Source organism: Lactuca sativa, chromosome 9, assembly GCF_002870075.4.
Source record: "Lactuca sativa cultivar Salinas chromosome 9, Lsat_Salinas_v11, whole genome shotgun sequence".
In the NCBI taxonomy this organism is placed as follows: Eukaryota; Viridiplantae; Streptophyta; class Magnoliopsida; order Asterales; family Asteraceae; genus Lactuca; species Lactuca sativa.
In genome coordinates this window covers 15,942,129-15,969,045 of record NC_056631.2, presented here as the reverse complement: position 1 = coordinate 15,969,045, position 26,917 = coordinate 15,942,129, and the positions used below count along the sequence as shown (strand labels likewise).

Here is a 26,917-nt window from a genome sequence, read left to right as displayed (position 1 = left end):
AAGAACATCACACACCGGTTCTAGTTAGTTGTCCAAATTCCGCATCATAAAGACGTCACAATCAAGGAATGATTTCTTTTATCTCATGGTGATTCAATAATATGGTATGGATCTATGCTTTATAGTATTTTGCTAACAACCGACTCTTATAAATAAATAATAAGAACTATCAGAGAATCTGGATTAAACCCAACATTAACAAGCCATTAGGAAAAGCAAAGGAAAAAAAGCGTCTATCCAATGTCGATAAATTAATACTCCAAACACCAAAAAAGTACACCAGAAAGTCGTTTGGTGAAATATCTAACAATGATCATATGAGTGATCCTAGAAAGGAAGGGGGTAACAAAATGTAGTAGTCCAACAAATAAATAGTGACATAATGAATGGCATGGTTGTACTTGTTATTGGTATCATCTTCTTTCAACCACCAGTTTTAGGGTTGAGAATCCTCATTATGAATGCAAGCTTTCCTCCAGCCAGCATTGTGTAGGTGAAATGCAGTTTCTCATGAATAAAATAAAGCAAGAATATGAAAAGGGCCACAGCCATTGAAACCCCGCTTATAAGAAAAAGACCACGACACGCTTTTAGGTTTAGGATCTTCAGTACAGGCTCAAAATCCTTTGACTGTGGATCTGATTTCAACCACTTATTCTCCAACTTTGCTAAGGTCCCATCTTCTCGTAGTCTGGAAATCTGTCTTGATAACTCAGGGACCAAAGGCGAACCTCGCGGGAATGCCTGTGAATGAATTACAACTTAAAAACTAGGAACAAGAACATGTAGACTTCATCTACAAATTTAAAAATGCTAGGTTAAATAAATGGTAGATTGAAGACACTCACAAAGCCAAAACCATTAGTAGTCATTTTAGACATGACCATGGAGTAGCCAGATGGATACAATGCAAGGAATTCCTTTAGGTATGGAATTTCATCAACAATTGCATCAACGCCATTGTTCTTGCTCCCACGAGACAAAGCTTTAGCATATTCTGATGTTGTAGAATATGGCCTCAAACTGGTATCTTTAAAATTCAAGTTACTAACAATGTATCCCTCCGCAAAGGGACCATCATGGTAACCAATTGAGTCTCCCTTTGATGCTAACCGAATTTGTTCAATGGTTAATAGTGAACTCAATGTTGCAGTGTAGCTTGAAGCAAGTACCAGCACTACAAACAACCACACACTTACCACAAATCTTGACAAATTACTCTTCAACTTCTGCCCTGCAATTTCCACGACCAACTTAAAAATAGTTTAGCAAGATTAAGGAAAAATAAACATCAAATACAATAGACCAGAAATTCGTCAGTCTTAACTCACGACATCATAGCTTTAAAATCTCTCACTCTTGCTCTCAAATATGTTGTATGGATTAGATTGGAATGTTGGCCGATAAATAAGGTATAGAATATGAAGATGGAATTTGTAGAAATAGGGATGCTAAGGTGGACATATGGTAAAACAATGTAGGAGAATATACAAAATTCTCTAAGTAGAAATATGTAGGAAGTTGTCGGTCACCGAAATGGTGAAGCCTCAATGTTAGGAATATTACACGGATTTGGATATGTCAAAATGAAGCAAACGACAACTACGATATAGAGGCTAGAGACTTCCTCGGCCGACGGCGTGAGGAGGGGAGAACGATCGATGAGGAAGTGGTAAGATAGTTTGAGTTTGACATGAAGGAGTTAACACATATTACGGGCATAACATTAGATAACGGAGTTGGAACAATGGCGTTGAGACATAATTAGGATAATGGAGTTGTATGGGAATTTAGTTACTTATTTTAATTTCATGTGCACTTTGCAAGGTATAAAACTAAAGTGACCAATATTTTGCCTTGGAAATATATAATATTAATCTAAACTTGATACATCTAAGTACCATATTCGAAGTTTCAAAAGAGAATATTCACCAACTAAATAATAAAATGATTATATTATGTGAATCATTAGAAAGTGAAACTTTGTGGCAAGGGGATTTGATTCCCCGCACCTGCTAGAGCTAGTGACAGGAATGGCCAACCCCATCCCATCCCTTGTTGGAAATAATCGAGGGATAATCAAATGTGTTATTTTCCTTGCTCCCACATAGCGGGGAAAAAACATAAAGCGAGCTTACAAGGTTTTTCTCTTAGTAAGTCTTCAAAGGCTTTAATGAAGACAAGAGATCGGCCAAACCCCCACATACGCGTGTATCGACTGTGGATGTGAGTTCACTCAATGGCGTGATTTAGGCGTACTATTCACTTTGCATGCCACATCGAGAGATAAGGAGCTTTTATTTTATTGGCAAGTTTGGTTCGAGTCAGTTGGATCGATCCAGTCAACGTGTAAAAAGTCAACAGAACATTATGAAAGCCTCAAAACACTTGATAAAAACTCAAAGTTTTAATTGGATGAGATATCGAATAATGATGTCATCGAATTCGAATTCGAGTTACCACATGGTATGTTGACACCACTATGATTGCTTTTGTATTTTAGCACAATAATGTTGATTGATGTATTTATTCAAAATGTACACCTCAAATACATTATCATTATCTGTCTTTATGTTAACAATATGTTGATAATCCTGGAAGGTATTATTGAGATGAAAAAATACCTATCCTCAAACTTTAAGATGAAAGATCTAGGAGAAGTAGATACCATTCTTGGTATCAAGGTGAAAATGATAGGTTAGGGGTAAGCATTTGCACCTGTGGTGTGGATCGGACCGTACCTGTTGTTTGGACCCTCGGGTTGGTTCTCGGTTCTAGGATTTGAGCAAAATCGGTCCTGTCTTTTTACCGATCCGGTCCGGTCGGTTCCCGGTAAAAACCGGTCCAAGACTAGCTTATTTAAAATAAAAAAAAATAAAAAAAAAACTGTATTCCGTGAAAATTATTTAAACAAACATATCTCATTTGTTCTAAGTCAGATTGATATGAGGTTTTTTCTAACGTATAATTCAGAGCTTGTAGATGATTTTAGACTATAATTTTCTTGTTTTTGGTGTTTTGTTCAATGAGTTACAATCCTTCAAGGATGAGATATCAAAGTTGCATGTAACACACGTTTTGGCAGGTTAATCTCTTTGCTAGTTATTTCAGGTATTACCTTTGGTCTAAAAATGAGTATGTTGGGCGTACACTTGGTATGCACGGCGTACTCCTTTGCATGCGCGAATCAGGGGTGACCCCTACATACGCTGGGTAGGGATGAGATTTAGAACCGGAACCGGAACCGGACCCGTTAGAACCGGAATATATAGAACCGGGTCCGGTTTCGGGTTTAAAAATTGGCTTTATCCGGGTTCCGGGTAATCCGGGTTTGGGTCCATTGGGTCCGGGTAAACCGGGTTTAAAATCTGGAACCGGTTTTTGGAACCGGAACCACTTTTAGGGCCGGAACCGATTTTTGTGAAACGTTTACAAGATGCATATCTTATTCGTTTCAACTCCAATTGACATACGGTTTTTTCCAACATGTAGTTTAGAGTTTGTACATGATTCTAGACTATAAATTGGTCATTTTTAGTTTTATATTCATTGACTTAGAGTCCTCAAAAGTCGAGATATCAAAGCTGGAAGTTTTTAGTTTTTTAGTTTTTTTTGTATTCGGTGAAAGTTTTAAAACATGCATATCTAATTCGTTTGAAGTCGGATTGACATGTGAGTTTTTCCAACTTCTAGTTTACAGTTTGTGCATGAGTTTAGACTATAATTTTGTCATTTTTGGTTTAACATTCAATGATTTACAGTCCTCCGAAGTCGGGATATCAAAACTGAAAATTTTCAACTTTTCAGCTATTTGTTTTTGTACTTTGTATTATATGAAAATATTGACACAAACATATCTCATTCGTTTAAAGTCGGATTGACATGCGGGTTTTTCCAGAGTGTATTTTAGAGTTTGTACATGATTTTAGACTCTAATTTTGTTAATTGTGGTTTCGTATTCAATAAGTTACAGCCCCCCAAAGTCGGGATATCAATATGAAATTTTTCAAAGTTCAACCCACTAGGTAGTAAGTAATTACCAAAAAATTCCGGTTTTTTCGGGTTTTCCGGTTCTATACCCACTTTATCCGGTTCCAACCTACCCACTTTGATGTTTCCGGGTTTTCCGGTTCTAGACCCACTTTACCCGGAACCATACCCGGAACCGAACCAGAACCGGTTCCTATATACCGATCCGGTTTCCGGTTCTATAAAATCTCGTTAACCGGTTCCGGGTTTTCCGGGTCCGGGTCCATCCGGTCTGAGTTTGGACCCACTTTCATCCCTAACGCTGGGTACACCCATGTATACGCAGGACGTACTCAAGCTAGAGGCAAACCCTAAGTTTTAGTGTTTGCACCCTATTTAAGCTCATTAAGTCCTTCAATTTCATCACCTTATTGGCCTCCTTTGCCTCTTGAGTAATATCTCGAAACCCAAATTCATTTTCCCTAAAGTTTGAGCTTGTGTGTGTGTTTTAGGTGTGTGAGATACTTAGAGAAGAATAAGATTTGTGAAGAAGCATTGGATCAAAAAGAGCTTGTAGATCGAGAGGTTTCTCATCATTTCTAGCTTATTACAAATAAAAAGCTTCTACCTTGATGACTCCATGTGTTAGTTTTTAGTTTAGGGCTTATTTCATCATAAAATGGTCCTTAAGGTATTTCTTGAGAGTATGGGCTACTCCAAAAGGTTATAATGTTAGATCCTAGTGTTTCTAATATCCCTTGAGCATAAAAATGGAGTCTTGATGGCTTAAGTTCAATCATGCAAGGATTAAAGGTGGTTTCATGAAGATAATGTGGTTAAAACCAAGATTTGCCCCATTAAGGCATGCAAAAGCATAAAGTTGGCAACTTTATGGCTTAATACACTTTAATAAGCCTAGATCTAAAACTGGACATTGGGTCTTAACTGATTAAGACCTTAGAATTAGGTTTTGACCAGCTGCAGCGTACGTTGGGCGTACCTTGGGGTACGCTGCACGTACGCATTTGAGGCCCCGACTAGGCGAAGGTCGTGAGTATATCGGGCGTACCGATTGGTATGCTGAGCGCACTCTCCAGAGTGGACTTTGGGTTTTATTTCGGGCCATTTTTAGGACTTATGAATTTTGGGGCCTTGTTGGGCCCTAAGTTTTTTTGTGGTGGGCCTTTAGGCTTGGGCCCATTTCGGACATAGATTATCTTTTGGGCTTCGTGGCTAATAACATTTGGGCCTTGATGGGTTAGGCCCAATAAGGCAATGAATAAGCAACTTTTTCCCTTAAGGTCGAGATTTAGGGTTTGGACTCACAAGTTGGATTATTGACCTAATTTCTAATTAGTGTTTCTTTACTTGTGATTTAGTGGGGAATTCTGGTTCAGTAGCCCAATCATGTGTTTGACTGTCAGCACACTAAGGTGAGTTTGCTCGCGATACTGTAGGATACTAGGATATTTTATGTGCTTGTAGTCTTTATGACTCCTATTGTATGTGTTAAATGCATGTGTGCTTGTTTTCTATATGTATGTGGGGTGAAATAGACTCGGTACTAGCTTATGCTGACATATGAGTTGAAATAGACTCGGGGGTGCAATAGACCCGAGGGTGAAATAAACCCAATAATGCTTGGGCCGACGCATGAGTTCAAATAGATTCGGGGTGAAATAGACCCGGAGGTGAAATAGACCCGGCACAACCTTGAGCTGGTATATTATTATGGTATGCGGTATTTTAGGGAACTCACTAACTTCCTGCTTACAATTTTCAGTTTATGTTTTAGGTACTTTTGGATCAAGGGGAAGGGCTCGGGATGATCGCATCGCACACACCATGTTGTTCCACGTTTTGTTGACTTGATGTATTTGGATGATTTCTGAAATACTCTGATTTTCTTTTATGGTTTTATGAAACGTTTTGGATGATGATTTTACTATTATAAAAATGAAATTTTTGGTCTTAGATTTTGGGACATTACAAGTTGGTATCAGAGCCTTGGTTTGAGGGATGCAGGCATACTCTCGAGTGTGTCTGAACTCAAACTGAGGATTTGATAGATTTTTCAAAAAGGAAATGTATTCATTTTTACGAGTTGTACCGTATTAAAGCCAAAAAAGTATTCATTTTAATGTATTGTAACGTATCAAATCCAACAACATATTTGTTTTAACGAGTTGTATCAAACCCAAAAACACGTTTAACAAGTTGTACAGTATTCATGTAAAGTTGTATCAGTCAAACGGGTCCGAGAACCGAAAAAACCGGACCTGGACCTGGACCCAATAAGTCTCATCTTGTCCGCTGCATCTGCTGCACCATCCACAGTACTCTTCGAAACCAGTCCGATCCAAGAGCAAGAAATAAATATTTATAGCTCACATAACGATGAAAGAAAAATAGATCGTACCTATGATTCTAACTCCACAAGTGGTTGAATTTATATTGTGGCCGGTGATGCTATTTCTTAAGAGAGCAAGAAATAGATATGTATAGCTCATGTAACGATGAAAGATAACCTTATTTCCTTAGCAGCGACATGCAAAGAGACAGTAGATTAGAGATATACTCTTGGATACCTGACTGTGGGATATTCCACTGCCATCTATACCTATATATTAAGACAGTGATGGCATACTATCTAAAGTATAGAATACGTTGTATAATGAGAAGTCAAGAAGCGTTGGTCTACGACACAATTTTGTGAAACAACTCTATGTCAAGACAAGTAAGAACATGGTAGATCCACTTACCAAACCTCTTATAAGAGATTTTGTTACAACTACCATGAGAGTCATGGGTCTAAAGCCACAATAGAATCATGTGATGGAAAACCAACTTGACAGTAGTGCTCATAATTCTCAAGTTTAAAGGGTAACAATTAAGTCACTAACAATACAAGGTACCCTCAATAATGACAAATCCATGTGAGGTAGGATAGTACATCATTGTCGAGAATGAGGTTTAGTTAGAAGTATTAGAGACATCTAAGCAATGAAGATTCTGTAAAAAATTTCCTATATGATCTAGATATGGTGTCGCCTTAAATGAAGATTAGTGGTTTATCTTCTAAATGGTCATGGAAAGGGTTTATAGTGTATGGCCATATTAGCGCTCAATGAGAATGCAAAGCCGGCACGTGATATGTAGGGGTAAATTGGAGATGTCACAAGGTTCTTGATTTAAATCATTAAGGATATCATTAAATTGGTCTCTTATTGTTTATCACATTATGTTTGGGTTTAATCTTTATGTCATCTAGGTGATGTCATTTATTTGAGTGAAAGGAAACCTTTGAACTTGGTGGGGGATTGTTGGAAACGATTGAGGAATAATCAAGTTGGCTATTTTCATTTTCCCGCATTGGTGAAGGAAGAACCATGAAGTGTGTTTATAAGACTTTTATCTTGTTAAGCCTTTAAAGGATTTAGTGAAGACAAAAGATGGGCCAAGCCCACACAAGCATGCCTAACCGGGCCGTGGACATGAGTTCTAGAAATGGTTCGATTTAGTCGCACTTTGCACTTCGACAAGTTAGGGTTGAGTCGGTTGGAACGACCCGCGGTCAACTTTTTGACCGTCGTTGACTTCTTGATAAGCAGGCGAAACATTCCATAAGTATCCAGAAACACCGGATAACGAAAGATTCGAATTCGAATCGCCGCCAAACGAAAGCATTTGAGAGATCGGGTGTAGTCATCATATCCATTTTTTTGGGGGGATTTGATTTTTTCATATTCAATATAAATAGGACTTCTCAGGTGGCATTTACTCCACACCAAAAATCACACAGCCTCCTCTGTTCTCTTCTATGGTCTGTTATTTGTTCTCTGTTCTCTCCCTTTGCAGTTTGCAACTTTCTTCCTGTTTCCGAGTAACTTTGCGTTTCTCGCTTCTTCCATAGTTCTTGGAATGAAGGATATTTTGCATCAAATCCTGGATTTTATGCTGAAGCTTACAGCCTTAGAGCGTTGTAAAAGCCTTTAAGGTTGTGTTTAGTTTTACTGTTTCGTCTGACAACGGGACGGTCTTCCTTCTACCTTTCTTATAATCAAATTTGAACGCAAACGATCAATTTGGCTTCTAGACGAAACTTGGTAATTAATAATAAATAATTGGAGTTATTATTCGCAACTAATCAACATATGATTCTCAATATTATTTGACTATTTGACTGCTTGTCTATCTACTCTGATATCCAACATCACATCACTGACACGTTAATTTCCATAACTATATAGGATTATATTATGGGACTCATTAGAAAGTGGAACTTGGCTGTGTAAAAATTAAACTAAAATGAGACGTGGGAGCTTACTATGAGCATAAACAAGGGTTGAAAAGGCAAACCATAAGGTTGTTCCAATCTGTTCTGATGGTGAGCCTTGAAACTCTTCATTCGTCCGATGTTCAAGAATCCAAATGACAAAACCGAGTAATATAATGAAACAAGCAGATACAAGCCACAGATCTGAACTCAGTGGTTTCATAAAGATCCACATGCTTGCATCTGTGTTTCGAGACAGCGTTCCAAGACCAAGATCCGTGTATGGCAATGTAAAGTCCACGTATAGAGACCTGTTAGCTGTGATTGTTATATCTCCAACTGCAGCATCAAATTCCTGATGCAAACAAACATAATGCAATAAAACAGATTAATTATCATGCTTTTCCTGAGCATCAAACAAAGAACATATATTGGGTTTAAAAAGATGCATACCCCAGTATAGACTTGATGTATAAGATTGTTGTAGTTTCGATATGCATCCATGAATGGAATAAATTGAAGGGATACGTTGAGATCTAATGCACTGAAGGCAGTTTGGAATACGTCTGCACAAAACCCTGAAATGACTATTGAATTAGTTTCAGCATCATGCTTCACTTGAAAAACTCGATTTGATTCAAATTCCGGTGGAACGCCAATTCTGAGGTTTTTCTTATTCACTAATTGTAGTGGCATCCTCCTATGCATTTGATTGGCTGTGACACTGACACCTCCTGGGATCTCCTTGTAGAGTGGATCCTCTTGTGCTTTTGTATCATGTACCTCAAAGCAAACCAACATCAACATTAAAAATGATAGGTGTCTTCTTTCCTTGCTATTTATCTTCATTATTGAATGGTAAAACATGCTCATGTTGATGCAATAACAAAAATTATGTGATGGTCTGTTCTCTGTTCTCTATATTTCATTCGCCTTTGATGTCTCTCCTTTTATTGATTAGTCTCATGAGAAGACTTATGCCAATCAGTTGACTAAATATATATATACTCCCGCATACATCATTCAAGTCTTGAAACAAAAGATTTCGCTGTCTGAATATTATATATCCTAAATTTAAAATAACAAACAGCAAACATGCAATATTTTAGGGGATGAAGAAGGCTAATAAGTAGCTTGTCAAGAAGAATTCAAATGTCTCAACTACCTGGAAATTTCTTTGTTCCATTTAATTGTATCCTATCAACATCAACATTTGGTCTAGACAAAGAGATCATCAAGAATGTAATCAAATATATAAAAATAAATCAAAATGTCAACCACACATGGACCCCTTTTCAAATGCATCTTCGAATTAGTTAACATCAGCATAAGGTTTTTAAATACGCTTAGAATTTCTAGCAGTGTTCTTTCTGAAGACTGGGAAGCAATCTTTTGACAAGAAACCACTCATTTTCTCAGGTCTAGTACTATACTTTACATGTTCAGTCGAGCAACTTCATTTGAAGTCCATATTTTATATTTGAATTGGCGGAAGACATAAATTGATACAGACGAAAACTTGTAGGTGATAATTGATAAAGGTGAAAACCTGGCCCTAAAAGAAATATAATCTTCTTCAGGCATTTCATCAAACACTTTCTTCGCATCTCTAAGTTGGTGACATTTCCGCCATTAACCCTGTATTCCCAGTGAAAGCATCGGGCTGAAGATGGATAAAATGCAATCTGAACCAAATTCCACCGAACAAAAAATGAAAAGAAAACCATGTTAACCATTGTCTTTGGTCTTATCTAAAAAAACTTAGTTATCTGTCAGACAACCATGTAACCATGCCAATAACCATCAAATGTGCTGGGAACTCACCCTGTTACATGGTCATGGCAGACATGGGTTTCTGTCTTCTTTAAAATTAAGAAACAAGAATAGATTCTACCATGGCAGCAACGCCTGTCAACCCGGTGGTTTCATCTTGTGCGATTTGAAGAAGATAAGGAATCTGATTCGAAAAGGGAGTTGTTGAAAACGAAAGAATCGGTATGTTAGCCTTGTCTGCCAAAACCTCCAAGAATCTTGCTTCGGCCGTTGATTCTGGACCTATTATCGCTTGCACTTCAGTGTTTTCTAAAAGATCCAGAGCTGAATGCCATGAACGAATTATTAACATTCAAAATTAAAAGTTTTCCAAAAATGAGTAAAAAAAAAAAAAAGACATTACCAGCACACAAGGCACGCAGTGGTTCTCCTTTGGTATCCCTGGTTATAAAAACAATCCTAGTGAGGACTGAGGATCACTCTCTGCCCATGAATTCATATCAAGAATCACTCCCACCTGTTTTCCTTGTAAGATGGATCTTCATCTGTTGTTAAAAGGGATTGAAAGGTAAGCAATCATTATCAGAAATGAGAATGACCTGCAATTAGCCATTGACAACACAAAGTTCAAGTTCACAGCAGCTCTTGCTTCATCAGGATGACATTACAAGTGAAGAAAGATATATAATTAATGGAGTCCTGTCACAACCAGAAGTCAAGAACCTAACCAAATATTATAAGAGAAAATTACAAATATAGTCTAATCCCTGTAGCCAAAAAATAATAATAAAAAAAACAAAACAAAACAAAATAAAGTACAAATATGGCCATGAAAATCGCAGATGGATTAAGCCCATCTGCGAACATGCAAGTCCCTAAAGCATAGGTGGTTTTTTGTTGTTTTTTTTATTTTTTCCGTATAAATACCCCATCTCTGACTAAAATCGCAGATGAACTAAGTTCATATGCGATTTCCTCTCATCACACCTGTGATTTTGTGTTTTTCTTTTATTTATTTACTTTTTTACTACGAAATTGATAGGGTTTGACTACGAAATAACTTTATTATATATAAAGTTTTGCAAAAAATTATCACTTTAGTTGTTATTTATTTGGAAATTTTGTTTAAAACTCCTCTAATAAAATGAATTTTCCAACAAAATGTTCGAAAAACGTTTGAAAAATGAAATCGTCCATAGTGCCTCCAGAGAGAAAGTTCTCCAACAAAAAATTTGAAAAATAAAAGAAAAAAAAATTACGTTTTTATACCCCTAAAAAAGGGGAAATCACAAATGGACAAGTAAAATCGCAGATTGACCGAGTCCATCTGCCATTTTGGTATCTATTTTTGTAATTTGGATTTTTTTTTTTTTTTTTTTTTGCTATTTTTCACAAAGTAATCAAGAGATTAGTCTATTTTTATAATTTTCTCGTATTATTATAATCATGCATGACAGGTCATCAATTAGTTGACATTTAATTATGCTGGCAGCCATGAAAATACTAACATTGACTACAAAAACACATTTTCCTGGTTCTTTAGTCTAAACCATTGATTGGTGTGAGCTATCATCATCAATGCAAGTTGTCAACATCACTGCAAACCTATAAAAAAAGGATGGATCCTTTTTATTTTTAATTATACAAATAATTAAATATTAAATATAGATACAAAATGGACCTTTTGGCAACATTGTAAATTGTAACTGCAGAAGAGAAAGACATAATATCTCCAAGCATTTCATCTGACACTTTTTGTAGGTATGAGCGTATAGAATCAATCCAGTTCAAGTAAGATCGAGCACTTTGTTCTCTCAAATCTCCTTATAAATGTTCCTTGATTAATTTGATACTCAAGCCATTGTGGGACATGATCATTCTTCGGAACCAAAAAAGGAGTCACAGAAGCTAAAAACCGCAAAACAATATTATATACAGGGAAATTATAGAATGAAAGAAGAAAAATCATCCTTTTCATTGAGGTCTTATATGTATTTTGCCATGAACCCAAAAATCCATCGATAGAAAGAGATGATTTTGCTCAAATGATAAGTAACATACAACAATTATTGCATGAGTACGAGTCATAATAGCATTACTGTCTTTGTTACCTTATTACATAAACTGTGATTGTAGAGGTGCACACATGAACCCGACCTTGGATTTGACCAAGCCTGAACCGGACTGGACCTAGACCATGCGGCTTAGTACTTTGGTTTTCAATTTTAGGGAGAATTTCATATATACCCTTATTAAACGTTAAAATGTCATATTTGTCCAACCTAATATTTAAATATCATATTTGACGTTCTTAATCTTTAAAATATCATATTTGCACAAACATATTTTTTAATATTATAAAATCATTAAAACTTAAATAATAACTAATAGTACCATATTACCTTACCTTTTAAATCATAGAAACTCCATCAACAACTAATTTGAAGTTTTCCATCGGAAACAATATTGTGTCATAGTGTGTTCATTCTTTTTGTTAGAAGACAAACCCAACTTAGTCAATAAAGTCAAACAATCAAAGTCAAGAATGGTTATCAACAACTTTTTTAGTTGTTAAGTTGTAACATCAAAAAATTTCAATAAATTTTAACTTTTCAAAAACACTCCATTTCTTCCATCAAGTGTTTACAAAACCAATGTTTCAAAAGTATTATTCAAAATCAGAGTATCCAAATATCCAATGTCATAAAAATAGGAAGATGTGCACGATTACGCCTTTGCTTTCCCACGATCCTATGAAGCACCTGAAACAATAAGTTGAACCCGTAAGCACGAAACCTAGTGAGTTTCCCCCAAAGTACCACCATACGACATAACAACAATAGCATGCATACATGAGCCTTCAGCATGAATGGACCGCCTTACAGGCCTACAGACTATATGGACCGCTCTCAGAGCCTTCAGCATTACTGGACCACCGCATCGGGCCTACAACCTATCTGGACCGCTCTCCGGGCCTTCGACCTGACTATACCGCCTCGCAGGCCTTTAGTCTATCCGGACAGCCCTGTGTGTCTTGGCCTTCAGCACAAAGCAGGACCACCTCAACCCAACTGACCATAACACATTAACATATATCATAACAATCAATCAATAACAGCATATACAAGTGGTCATACAGATCATTACAGAACAGCAACATCCTATCTACTAGGATATAAATCTAACAGATCACTACAGCATAACAACATCCTATATACCAAGATTCAGATCTAACATATTACTACAGCATAGCAACATCCTATATACCAGGATACAGATCTAACATATCACTATGGCATATCAACATCCTACATATCAGGATATAGATCTAACAGATCACTACAGCATAGTAACATACTATAAACCAGGATATCAATCCAATGGGTCGGCCTTGGTTCCTTCGACCCGAAAGTACAATGAGGAAAACTCACCTCCTAGTCTGACAAATAGCTGAACAATACACTGCTCCGAATACCGGCTCTACAAGTCACTTATTCAACATATAAAGACCAAGGCTTACTATTGCTCAAAATACCCAAAATACCCTTAAGTCAAACTTAGTCAACCCTGGTCAAAGTCAAAGTCAATGGTCAAGGTCCAAAAGTCAATATTTCTTCCCAGCGAAGTACGCCCTACATACCAAGAGAGTACGTCCAACGTACTCTGATGTTGACCAAAAGCGGGGCGATGGCCGCATACGTGCAACGTACCACCAGGTACGTCGAGCGTATGCAGCCCAATCCCAAAACTCCATTAACAGCTTATTTCATTAAGCCATTACGTCCACAACTCAGATCCAATCCCAAAATGATGTCCTAAGTCATAAAGTTTCCAACTTTATGACTTTGCATGGCTATAAAGCACTTAATGTCCAAAACCCTAAGTTCTTAACCCAATAAGATATTACAACTCTTGCATGGAAGGTATAAAAAGGCCAATATCACATTTTTATGGTTCATAATAGCTCCATAATGGATAAAGTTTCCAACTTTATCCATTAGAATAGTGCTAACAAACATTAAGTACAAGTCTCCAACTTTATCCATAATAAGGTCACAAACTTTCAAGATCTAAACTTTATGCACTTAAAGTGACCAAATTTCGTAACACTCAAAACTAGCTAGATCTAACAATTTCATCATCAAGATTCAAACTTTATACCTCTAGAAGAAAGATCAAGGTAAACAAAGTTTGGATCTACAAGCTCCACTGCAACCAACACTTCTTAGTGAGTTCCTTCTTTTCCAAGGTGCACCAATCCAAAGCACTTAAAAACACCTTCTTTTTTGCTTACAAGGCCCAATCTAGGGTTAGGATTTCAAGAGAGGTGTTGGAGAGGTGGAGGCTGAGAATAGAATGGGTTTGGGGAAGTTAATGAGCTTAAATAGGGCTCAACCACAAGAATAGGGTTTAGGAACTGATCATGTATACCCAACGTACTAGGGATGCCCTAATACGCCCAGTGTACACGTTAAGTACGCCTAGCGTACGCGGCTCCACCTAAAACCGCCCTAACTTCAAACAATCATAACTTTTTCGTTCCAACTCCATTTCTGATGTTCTTTATATCCACGAAAAGTTTTTGAAGAGCTCTACAATATTATCTAAACGTCTTCGACTAAAAAATTCTCAAGCAAAAATCCATATTTCATGCAAAGACCCCGCCATGACTTTTCCTTTTCTACCCTTTGGCCCAGAACACAATTCAAGGGTAAAATCTCTTAACTATCATTACATCCATCCATAAGGACTAAACATTGCCTCCTTAAGGCCAAAAACCTTACACAATCGACTTTCGGTCCATGGCTCATAAATGGTGAGAAAAAAGATGTTACATAAGTTTTCTTAGTCATGAAGTATGCTTAACCATTAAGTTTTACTTAGCTATTAAGAATACTTCCTTATTAAGTATTATTTAACCTTAAAGTTTACTTCTATTTTAAGTACTTCCTTAGTTTTGGCTCCTCTATAAGGATCTAATGTTTGTAAGAAAAATGTAAGAGAGATGTATGAGAAAAGTAAAGTAAGTGTTATAAAAATAGAGTAGTAGCTCTCGTTTAAAATAGTTGTGTTGTTCTTTTGTGAGTAACTTTAGTCTACCATCTTTGCTTCTTTATAACCACCAACAAGTGGTATCGAAACTGAGGTTATGTTCAACGACGAGATGATGGCGAATATGATTTAGACGAAAATACCAAAATTGATGGCAACAAGTTAAGGGAACTGGAGTATTCAAATGAAGGTGTTACTTGGTTCTAAAGATATTTGGGATATAATAGAAGATGTATACATCGAATCGACAGATGTAGTTGTTGAAGAAGCTTTAACAGATGCTCAAAAGATGAAGTTAAAGGATTCTCGAAAAAGAGATAAGAAATATCTATTTTTAATTTTCCAAGGTGTTGATGAATCAGCCTTTGAGAAAATTTCAGGCATCGAAGAAAGCTTGGGAGGTTCTACAGAAATCGCTCTAAGGAGCCGAAAAGGCAAAAAAAGGTACGACTCCAATCACTTCAGGATGAATTTGAAACATTAAAGATGAAAAGTTCATAAAGCATAAATGATTATGTTACTCGCTTATAAACGGTGGCGAACGAGATTAAAAAAAAAACAGAGAAGCTCTGGATGAAGTAAGGGTAATGGAAATATTACTTTGTTCATTAGTCAAAAATTTTGATTATGTAGTCACATCTATTGACGAATCAAAAGATTTGTCCTTAATTTCCATGGATGAGCTTGTGGGTAGTCTTCAAGCCCATGAACAAAGAATGAATCAAAATGATGTTACGAGTAATTTGGATCAGGCTATACAAGACAAGAATACTTCCTTATTAAGTTTTATTTAACCCAAGGTTGTAAAAATCGCTCGACGTTAGCTAGTCAGTGGACTAGGGTCAAGGAATTAATCGGCTAGGCGGAGATTAATCGGGTACCATTAATTGCTAATTGATTAGATTTTAATAAATTAAATATGACTAATATGATATAAAAGTTCATAAATACCACTAATATCATAACAAAATAAGTTAATATGATAAATACAACACTAATCATACCTCAAATAGTTTCTATTGAGATATAACTTCTTCAAAGTGTTAAAATTTCATCAGGTTCTACTGTTTCAGTCATTTTGTATGCATGGATTAATCGCTAGGCGCTCTCTAATCGGTCGAGTAGCGCCTAGGGATTAATCGGAGATTAATCAAGATTTTTACAACACTGATTTAACCTTCGTTTTGGCTCCTCTATAAGGATCTAATGTTTGTAAGAAAAATGTAAGAGAGATGTATGAGAAAAGTAAAGTAAGTGTTATAAAAATAGAGTAGTAGCTCTCGTTTAAAATAGTCGTGTTGTTCTTTTGTGAGTAACTGTAGTCTACCATCTTTGTTTCTTTATAACCACCAACAAGTGGTACCGAAACTGAGTTTATGTTCAACAACGAGATGATGGCGAATATGTTTTAGATGAAAATACCAAAATTGATGGCAACAAGTTAAGGGAACTGGAGTATTCAAATGAAGGTGTTACTTGGTTCTAAAGATATTTGGGATATAACAGAAGATGTATAAATCGAGCCGACAAATGCAGTAGTTGAAATCGCTCTAATGAGCCGAAACGGCGAAAAAAGGTACGACTCCAATCACTTCGGGATGAATTTGAAACATTAAATATGAAAAGTTCATAAAGCATAAATGATTATGTTACTCACTTATAAACGGTGGCGAACGAGATGAAAAGAAAGTAAGAAACAGAGAAGCTCTGGATGAAGTAAGGGTAATTGTGACAACCTGGAACTTCTATCATGTACAACTACTATATTCAATCAATGTTAGACCCATTTCTGTTGTCATTTAGCATTGTTTAAGAGTTCGTTTAAGCATTATAAGCTTAAGCACAACCAAGGTTGAGATTAAGGATGAAGTATCAAAGTCGTAGAGTAGCAATTCGGGCCATACACTTCTTCAGGAGGAGTGTACGGCCGTACACATGGGTGTGCGGCCATACACCCCCCTCAGGGCCGCACACTCAAGCTGGTGGGTCACCCACCCCTATATATATGAGTAGAACCCCTTCCTTCATTCTTTCTTCTCTTGGCTGCACACTACTCCGTTCTCTCTCAAGTTCTTCAACCGTGAACCCTCCAAGGCTTCAAAAGCGTGAGTATTCCATTCTCTAGCTTGTTATACTTGAAAGACCTCTTAATTCAAGCCTTGGTTCAGCAAGGTTTCATCATGTTCTTCATCTTTGAAGGAGTACGGTTGCACACCTTCATAAGGTTGGCCGTACACCCCCTTAAAGGCTCTCCAAAGTGAGAGTTTGACCCCTATCTTCAAGTTGGACATGATCTTAGCCTTGATGCACCTTAAAGTCAACAACTTGGACATAAACATGAAGAGTGTACGGCCGCACACCCCTTTGAACGGCCGCACACTCACCTTAGGTCCGTACAACCACTTTGATGAACATTTCAGGCTTCAAACTTGCATTACAACCAAGCATGGGACCTAGAACACTTCCTTGATGCTTCTTAGGGCCTTAAAACACCTCAACATGAACACTTTTTCATGAGTGTACGGCCGTACACTCATGGGGCGCACACCCATGGCTGTACACTTCCCTAGGGTGGCCGTACACCTCCCTCACTCAATCATATGTGATTTTAGCACTTAGTTCAAGTGTTTCCAAGTCCCTAGAGTGGTTTCCCATCATTTCTAGTAGTAAAATACCCTAATTTGACTACTATATGTGTTATTACATGTTAAATAGGATCCAATTGTGTTCGAGGCTTCACTTGTCACTCGACATCTCGTATCGATCTTTCATACAAACCACTCACTCGAGGTGAGTTCATACCCCTACATTTTTCGAGTTTTAATGTTTTCAGGGGGGATACAAGCCAAACATGAATGATTTTTATGAAATTTATACAAAAAGGATTTCATTAATCTTAAACGGTCCATTCGAGACAAACATACAGTTTCTATACTTTTATAAAATATTTCGATATTTTAACCCTTCTGTATTATGCTGAGCATAAGGGACGTTTTCAACTTACAAGCTTAACTACATAGTTTTCAGATCAATGCATGATTTTACATGAACGAACACACAAACTATAATAGATGATATAGTTTGGGAATACATACAAGGTTATACATGAACGAACACACAAACTATAATAGGTATAATTTGGGAATACATACAAGGTTATACATAAACAAACAACAGTTTACAAGCTTATCATTTATAAACCTTTCAATTATCAATAAAAAGGGTTTTTCTATATTATTACTTGTAAAGCCGTTAATCTAATTGGAGACACGTCCTTGGGCGCTTACAAACTTAACTAAGTGGGAGGACTACCCCTTATGAACCATAATCTCCTCGACGGAGAGCGTGATTTTTGTGTATAGATCTATACGGGACTGACTATCCCGCACCTTACTACTAGCTACAGTAGGACCGGCAGGTCTACGGGTGACAAATCGCACCATATCAAGTTAATGTATGGTCATAAAGCTCACAATGTAGATAACAACGATATATTTATGTAATAATATACTATACATGCTGGTAGTAACCAGGGTTTTCAAACAGAACATTTCATACAGAGATCTTACATACAAAGTTCATCATACAATACATCTGATAGTAATTTAATCACCCAAACATTTTTACTATATTATCAAACTTTTTACTAAAGAAAATATTGAATTTTCTTGGAAACATACAAAACATTTTCACTAATTCGTCAACGGGTTTTTAGTACAAAACATCGCTTATGAACTCACCAGCTTCATGCTGATACTCTTTCAAATTGTTTGTATTCTCAGGAAATCAGTAGACAGGTACTTCCTGAAGTTTTGAGGTGTCGGAGCAACCAAAGTCATGTATTTTTATTTTACTTACACTTTTGATGTATTCAAACAAGACTTAAACAGATGTAAACCTTTTTCATTTGTGTATTCAATGTAATGTTTGTGTTTACTATGATTGTTATGATACAATGGTTGTGATACTACACATGACGTCATCCGCCCCCGAACGTTTCCGCCATTCCGGTTTGGGGGTGTGACAGATTGGTATCAGAGCTCTTGTTTATAGTGAACTAAGTATACCGAACCTTACATGGTATACAACTATAAACACTGTTGGGGCCAAAATGCTCTGAACTAAAAGTATACTTCTAAAATATAAGTATTTTATAGGAAGTATACAACTATGCATACATAACCGAACCAGAGTCATAGGTAGAACAAAACAAAAGTATTTGGATGTTAGATACTGCAGTTAAACCTAGGCAGTTATGTAATCATGTTTAGGGTCAATATAGCCTTATCAACTATATTTATTCGAGACATGATCAACATGTGCTTGGGAGTGACTGTAGTGTTGCAGCAAACACCAAACTTTATATACCTCAAGAGATCAAAAGAACAGAACCTACAACATTAAAATACTATATGAGTATTTAGGTACTATAGGATAGCAACCAAGTACTGAGCATACACTTATAATACAATAGAAGTATTATTAGACCCGACGTCTATTAACTATCTCTCTACCCCTATCCTCGCGTAGATAGCATGGCTGGATTCCATCTCCCTGGCGACCCGTATTTTCCCAACCAAGGAAATAATGGATGGATTGAGGTAGAGCCCGAAGAAAACCATGAAATTCCCTTGGACAATGACTTCGCCGAACAATTTCCTGAGGAGGATGACTCAGAACCTGAAGTTGAAAACCTACCTCAAGTGGCCCCAATACCAAATCCTAATCACCGACTTGAATTCCATGGTCCAACTCCTATGTGGGTTGGGAGTCTGAATAGGTGGAGCCATGATCAAGGCCAACCCCTCCCATACAACGGAAACCACAATTTCTACAATCTGGACGAGGGAGGCCCCGCAGACAGGGACCTTCCAATCCTGGTGCGTCGAGTGGCTCGCAATGTTGAGTTGGGTGCAGCAGTCATTCAGCAAATTGTGGAACTCGAAGCAGATTCAAGCGTCGGTATGAATCGCGTTCATCGCCTTGAAATTGCTCGAGGGAGAACTATAAGAGACAATGAAGCACTGTGACAAGAGCTAGTTGCGACCCGAGCTGAAGTCATGGAGCTCCGAGCATGCCAGTCAGTATACGAGAGACGCCTGCTTGGTGTGGAACGTCAACTGGTCGAATTAAGGATTCATCCGAGGAGTGTCCGTCGTCGCTAGGAAATACTCTACTCATCCTCTCTTTTTGTTGAAGAGATAGCCTTCATATCTATGCTTTAAGTAGCTCTTTTCCCCATAAACATTCCTATCTTACAAGTACAGTTTCACTAGTTTTTTAGGTTGTCAAAAGCATCCCTCTGTTGGTATGATGTATACCTACTCCTAGGTCAAATTTTCCGAACTCTGTGTAATCTCAATACCAACTATAATGACAGCAATCTTATTTCAGTTAAAGATTATCATTATCAAAAATTTATTCTAGATCAGTAGTCTGCGAGCTATGTAACTTAATCAAAGTCATATCACAATTTCATCTTGGAATTCATATCAGAGAAATACCACCTCACAAGCGTCTCATCAGAAATTCATTCAAGAATAGCCAATTCAAACCCAAAAGTTTATTTCATATAGACTTCCTTTATGAATGATTATCAGGACACTATAGAAGTCAGATTATAATACTCTCGGAAACCAGTATAACTTAGCTTAATTAATGCTCGTACAATACCCACTTCCCTAGAATACACCTCAGGAATACTATCAGAACCATTCAGAGTAGTTCTCCAAGGCAAAGAATTTATAAGTATATAGATTCGTGAAATACAACTATGGATGACCATCGTTACTCACTAGATCGTTTCTCATCATGTCACAGAACCATGTCTTCACAAGGAGGTAACCAACCAACTAGCAAGACACCCTTTCTACAGATGGACTTCGCTACATTTCAGGCCACAGTCATAGTTTCCGTAAACGTTGTCATGGCTTAATTCAATGCCAACACCCCAAACGTAAATGGAAACAGTTTCAACACTTCAAACCGTAGCAACACACCAGGAAACCGACAAGGTCCTAGCCATGATGATGCTCCAACTCATAAATATAAGAACAATAAACGGAAATTCTGGAACAAAAGGAACGCAAGTTATCTCAGAAACTTGCCAAGAGACAACAACCTGTGGCAACTTTTGCAGCCATGACATCTGCCACTCCAGCACCAATGCCAACACGGCGATACGCTGGAAATCTACCGAATTGCAAGAAATGCAACTTCCACCATGTAGGAAAATGCCACGAATTGCGATGTAAGAACTGCAACAGACAAGGACACACCACTCATTTCTACATGGCACCGGCACGATCAATCACCCATGTTCTTGGTGAGAAAACGAGTAAGGTTTGTTATAGTTGTGGCGACTCTGGACATCTCAAAAGAAATTATCCAAGGACTAAAAATAGCGAAGAAGCTCGCACCCATAGGACCCCGAATCAACACATCACTTCAACTACTGATGCTAGTAAAATTCAAGTATGCCATGCATGTGGTGAAATGGGGCACTTCGAAAGAAACTGTCCGACGGAGAGAAATTACGGAGGAGAAGGAGGAGTGTAACATCATGACATGTAGGAACAACGAGGAACCTCTCTATGTGTGTGTGTGTGAGAGGTTTTGGTATGTCTTCTAAATAAAAATTTCCTTAAAGATTTAATCTATATTAATATCAAATTTTAAGGAAAATTAAGAAGTAATTATAAATAACTCACTCGTCCGAAGAAGTCACGACATTCATAAGAAAACTAAAGATCTGTTTAGGGAAGCCATGAAGGCTTAGTTTATACATCAAGGTTTTGTATAGCCGAAATGTTGCAGACTTAGAGTGAGTAATTCCGCCTTAATTCTTGTTCCTTGTCTGGTTGTGGATTTAGGGCAGAGTCACTCAGTCGACCGTCTTATTCATCTTAACTATACATAATTTGTATATGCCCAGCGATCATCGAGATACAAAGAAGAAACATAATTTAAAGTATCTTCACTATTTATCAAAACACTTACACTGTTTGTACTCGCCCATCGTGGTACAAGTGCTATAGTGGTAGCATCAAAGAGAAAACAGAAAACACTAAAACACTAAAACAGATACACAAAGTACATCGTCAAGCACACTAAAGATACACTATCGTACGGCAATCAGTTCTTTCAAATCGGTCTAACTTGTGTCTCTGTAAAGAGTCTGTTATCATCATTCTTCATAGACGGGTGTGTTCCTCACCATACTAAGTTTGTAACACCGTAAAAATTAAAACAATTTTTCACTTTTGAAAACACATTTTTAATTAAACAATTCGTTCACAAAACGTCATAACATCAAGTTTTCAAATCATAATGTCTCCCAAGATCAAAATACATCCAATTCTCATATGTGTGTACGAATCAAGTCGGCGCCTTCCCGCGGTCATCACTGGTACCTGAAACACATAACACTGAACACTGTAAGCATAAGCTTAGTGATTTTCCCCAAAATACCACAATAATCACATAATAGCCACTCGAGGCTGTAACTCTGTTGACCCTCTGGTCAATGTGTCTTAGTGGGGCCCTCCAACCCCAACTCTCTGTGGGCCCTCTGGCCCTAACTCTTGGGACCCGAAAGTCCCAACTCTGTAACTCTGAATCATGCATATCACATATCACAATAAATCATAACACATAATAAACATGCAATCACACTGGCATATAACTTTATAATACTATGTCTCTTAACTCTGTTACCACACTAGGTAAAGTATAGTGAGAAGACTCACCTCGGGTATCTCGGTAAATCTCTGACTCGGTAAATGCTGGCCTAGCCTCCGTCTAATCATATAAAAATAATACTCTATTTAGTATAACCCCCAAGGCTAGACTATGCTCTCTTATGACACTCTCAGAAGGGTAAAAGACCATTTTAACCCTCCCATAGCTCAAAGGCCCCAAAAAGACCATACCCTAAAAGTAAACCAAAAGTCAACTCTCCGGGTTACGCTGCGCGTACCAGATGTGTACGTTGGGCGTACCCGTCTGCACCACACATGCATGACTCCAAAGTAACATCCATATTTTAGATCTGACCCCTTCTAAGCCCCTTAATCCATAAAGTTCATGACTTTAAGCCTTTGCATGGCTGAACAAGTCACTAACTCCCAAAATGATCCAACCTTCAACTCTAGAAGGCTTAAAACACATGCATGACTCCAAAGTAACATCCAAGATGGGAACTTGATAGGTGCATTTTATGCACCTATTTTGCATGATTATTTCCGTCTTTTTATAGCATTCTACTTCATAATTCTTGCATTTAGTTGATTATTAGGGTAGTTGCATATTTCATTAAGAATGTCTGGTACTTCACTATTTTTGATTTATTTTGCAGGCATTATGGAGCATGGAACGTGGAGCTTGGATGCATGGATGCATGGAGCTTGGATTCTTGGAGCTTTGGAGCATGCAGAGAAGATGAACCGGTCATTCCATGGAGGAAAGCATGAAGACATAACCCGAGTCGTTGTTGCATTATCTTCATAGCAAAGGATTATGTTTGAAACGCGGTCCTTGTCACTTTGACACGGGTCGTGTTTGTCCTTTATCATCTCATATTTGAGCAACATGACGCGTGGTGAAGCTGGACTAAAGATGGAGCCAACAGTGAAGACTTTTTGGAATTTTAGCAAAAAGCATGGGCCATGCCAAAAACACATGGTCAAGACAAATGGCCATGCCAAAAACACATGGGCAAAAGGCGTGGCCATGCTAAAAACGCATGGCCTTATGGCAAGTCACATGAACTTTAATAAAAGAGGAGGAGACGTCATTTTGAAGAAAGAACGGTTTTGGGAGCAGTTTCTGGCGATCCAGGGCAATTTTGGGAGAATTCTTGGAGCTTTTGAGAAGACTTAATCATTGCAAACATTTGGATTTCATTTTTGTAAGGATTAAACATTCCAATTCCATTTTTTATTCTTGTTTGATTTGTTCTTAGCCATGTGTGGCTAAGAAACCCTAGTTTCTAGTTCTTGTTCAAAACATGTTGATTGATTGACTTGAAGCATATGATTTGATGTTTGATTTGTGATTCTATTCTAGTGATTATGTTTTTGTTTAAACTAGAATCCTTGAATTTGATTTGTGTTTGATTGGCCAATTTCATGAATTGAATTTTTGTGCAGTTAATTAACTTTTAGGGCACCTAATCGTTCTATTGAGTTAATAACTGGTAACAAGCAATAAGTTTTCTTATTGTAAAACATATATCACATGTTTTCACACTTCTGAGCGTATGAGAAGAAATGAACATTGTTGGGAAGCTTGTACAAAACTTAATGCGGTTTTTCAATACAATCTAAGAGCGTGTTTAGGTTGAATTAGTAAAGCTAGGTCTAATCAAAGAGCGTGTTTTGGTTAGATAATTTGGCAAGCGAGAGTTATTAGAGCGTGTTAATATCTTTCAGTACCAACATAGAATAGCAATCTTGAATTACATCAAGTCATAATCAAGTTGAACAACAACATTGAGAACTAGAACTAGAACCATTCAATCAATTTGTTTACAAATCTATTTCATTTTGTGCATGCTTTTAAAGTAGATTGTTATTTAGTTATTTACTTTTGCAAACAAATCCCCCTTTTTGACCAAAGTACCTTGCGTAAAGAGGTATAGACTTTTGTCCCGTGTCTCTGTGGTTCGACCCTATTTGCCTTGTACTAATTTTTAGTGCATTAAAGCAGTGTATTTGGAGTCAGTTGTAATCCTTTATTTGTTGGGTTTGACACACCTAACAGAACTTTATGGCTCTACATCACTAATAACACTGAAAACGGAGAGATCTCGGACCATCGAGTACTTTACACTCATAAAGTCTCCACCTTTGGGGTTTTTAGCCCTAAAAATGACACATACTACAACAACCAAAAGAAGAGGAAAGTTTTGAACTTTATACCTCCAAGAGTAGCTCTTTCCTATGTAGATCTCATATCCAAAATGGCACCTCAAGCTTTAGCCTCCAAGTTCTCCTTTCCTTCTTCTTCACCAAGCCTCTAAAGCACCAACAAGCTCAAATCAACACTCTCACACACTAAGAACGATGGGGCTCTCTTTTAGGGTTTCACTCACTGATATGGAGGCTAAGGAATGAGCCATAACACCCTTTAAATAGTGCACAAGGAGGATTAGGGTTTTTGCACCTGGGTCGGGTACGCCCGGCGTAACTCTAGGTACGCCCGGCGTAACTCTAGGTACGCCCAGCGTACCTTGCCGACTCCGCGTCCAAAATAAGTGCGTGAGTACGCGCAGCGTACCCCCTTGGTACGCCCAGCGTACTCACTTGCTATACATTCTCCACTCAAGGACTAAACATGACAATACAATAAAGAACAAGGATGAAAGATATGCACCTGAATCTCGGGGTGTTACAAAGTTCATACGTTTCCAACGCCCTGGCCGTCAAATTCACGAAATCATTTCCATACGTAACGACGACCCGACCTGGATCTCAGAATCGCCCTCCTCATAATTTAGACCACGATGAACTCATGCGAAGGGTACTTTACCCTCCAAAACCCTTCCGAAGTATACCCAGCAAACCCTCCAAGAACTACCACTCGCATGTGGGGTCGAGTTTAAGCTTAAAGACTAGCATAAATCCATATTCAAAAGTTAGACAAGAGAGTCGTGTTGATAAGAGACGAAAACCTTTTGGAATTCCATGTTAATAATCGAGTTCTTTTAAAGGCCTCAACCATGAAGGGCACAATATGCTTTGGAGCGCATGAAAAGTTGAATCAGGAATACATAGGGCCAATTAAAATTCCCACTAGGATTAGTCCTATAGTATACCAATTTCATTACCCCGAGGACCTTAACTCCGTGGGAGGAATAGTAGATATCATAGGCCGAAAGGTCAGACAAAGGAAGTAAAGTCGTATCCCAATAGCGAAGATTCGCTCGAACACCAAGCGAAGGACTGAATTCACTGGAGAGCGTGAAGATTCAATGAAACATAAGTACCCTCATCCAAATTTGAGTTCATGATTAGTTTTCAATTTCTGAATTTCGGGACGAAATTCCCTCTAACGGAGGGATGATGTGACAACCTGGAACTTCTATCCTGTACAACCACTTTATTCAATCAATGTTAGACCCGTTTCTGTTGTCATTTAGAATTGTTTAAGAGTTCATTTAAGCATTATAAGCTTAAGCACAACCAAGGTTGAGATTAGGGATGAAGTATCAAAGTCGTAGAGTAGCTTTTCAGGTCATACACTTCTTCAGGAGGAGTGTACGGCCGTACACATGGATGTGCGGCCGTACACCCCCCCCCCCCCTCAGGGCCGCACACTCAAGCTGGTGGGTCATCCACCCCTATATATATGAGTATAACCCCTTCCTTCATTCTTTCTTCTCTTGGCTGCACACTACTCCGTTCTCTCTCAAGTTCTTCAACCGTGAACCCTCCAAGGCTTCAAAAACGTGAGTATTCCATTCTCTAGCGTGTTATACTTGAAAGACCTCTTAATTCAAGCCTTGGTTCAGCAAGGTTTCATCATGTTCTTCATCTTCGAAGGAGTACGGCTGCACACCTTCATAAGGTTGGCCGTACACCCCCTTAAAGGCTCTCCAAAGTGAGAGTTTGACCCCTATCTTCAAGTTGGACATGATCTTAGCCTTGATGCACCTTAAAGTCACTAACGTGGTGACTTGCAATCCACCAAACAAGCCCAAACTCAAAAAGGTGACAACATGCTTTCATTCCAAGGGATAGATCTCATGCATGGACACAAATGAGTCCTAAATGTTGAAACTTTACTGCTTATGGGACTCATATGACACTAAGGGTGGCAACCCTGGACCTAGAAGGCGAGTTGTGA

The 26,917-nt window shown here is 37.9% G+C and overlaps 1 protein-coding gene across 1 annotated transcript; it reads right to left on the bottom strand.

Annotated features, from left to right (window-relative positions):
* Positions 1–234: 234 nt before the first annotated feature.
* On the bottom strand, positions 235–10,563 carry LOC111885573 (glutamate receptor 1.3). The gene is made up of 10 exons (XM_052767627.1): positions 10,536–10,563; positions 10,422–10,487; positions 10,140–10,342; positions 9,698–9,930; positions 9,411–9,463; positions 9,264–9,313; positions 8,699–9,163; positions 8,297–8,600; positions 849–1,234; positions 235–744 (listed from the first exon to the last, which is right to left on the bottom strand). Exons 1-10 carry the CDS (start codon positions 10,561–10,563, stop codon positions 424–426), a joined length of 2,109 nt encoding a protein of 702 aa, XP_052623587.1. The 3' UTR covers positions 235–423.
* Positions 10,564–26,917: the final 16,354 nt, after the last annotated feature.

Coding starts and splice junctions, on each gene's coding strand:
- LOC111885573 (XM_052767627.1), bottom strand. CDS start 10,563: ATGAAGATCCATCTTACAAGGAAAACAG. Junction 9,314..9,410: donor TGGAACAAAGAAATTTCCAG/GTAGTTGAGACA, acceptor TTTTAAATTTAG/GATATATAATATTCAGACAG. Junction 1,235..8,296: donor AACCCTTGTTTATGCTCATA/GTAAGCTCCCAC, acceptor TGGAAATTGCAG/GGCAGAAGTTGAAGAGTAAT.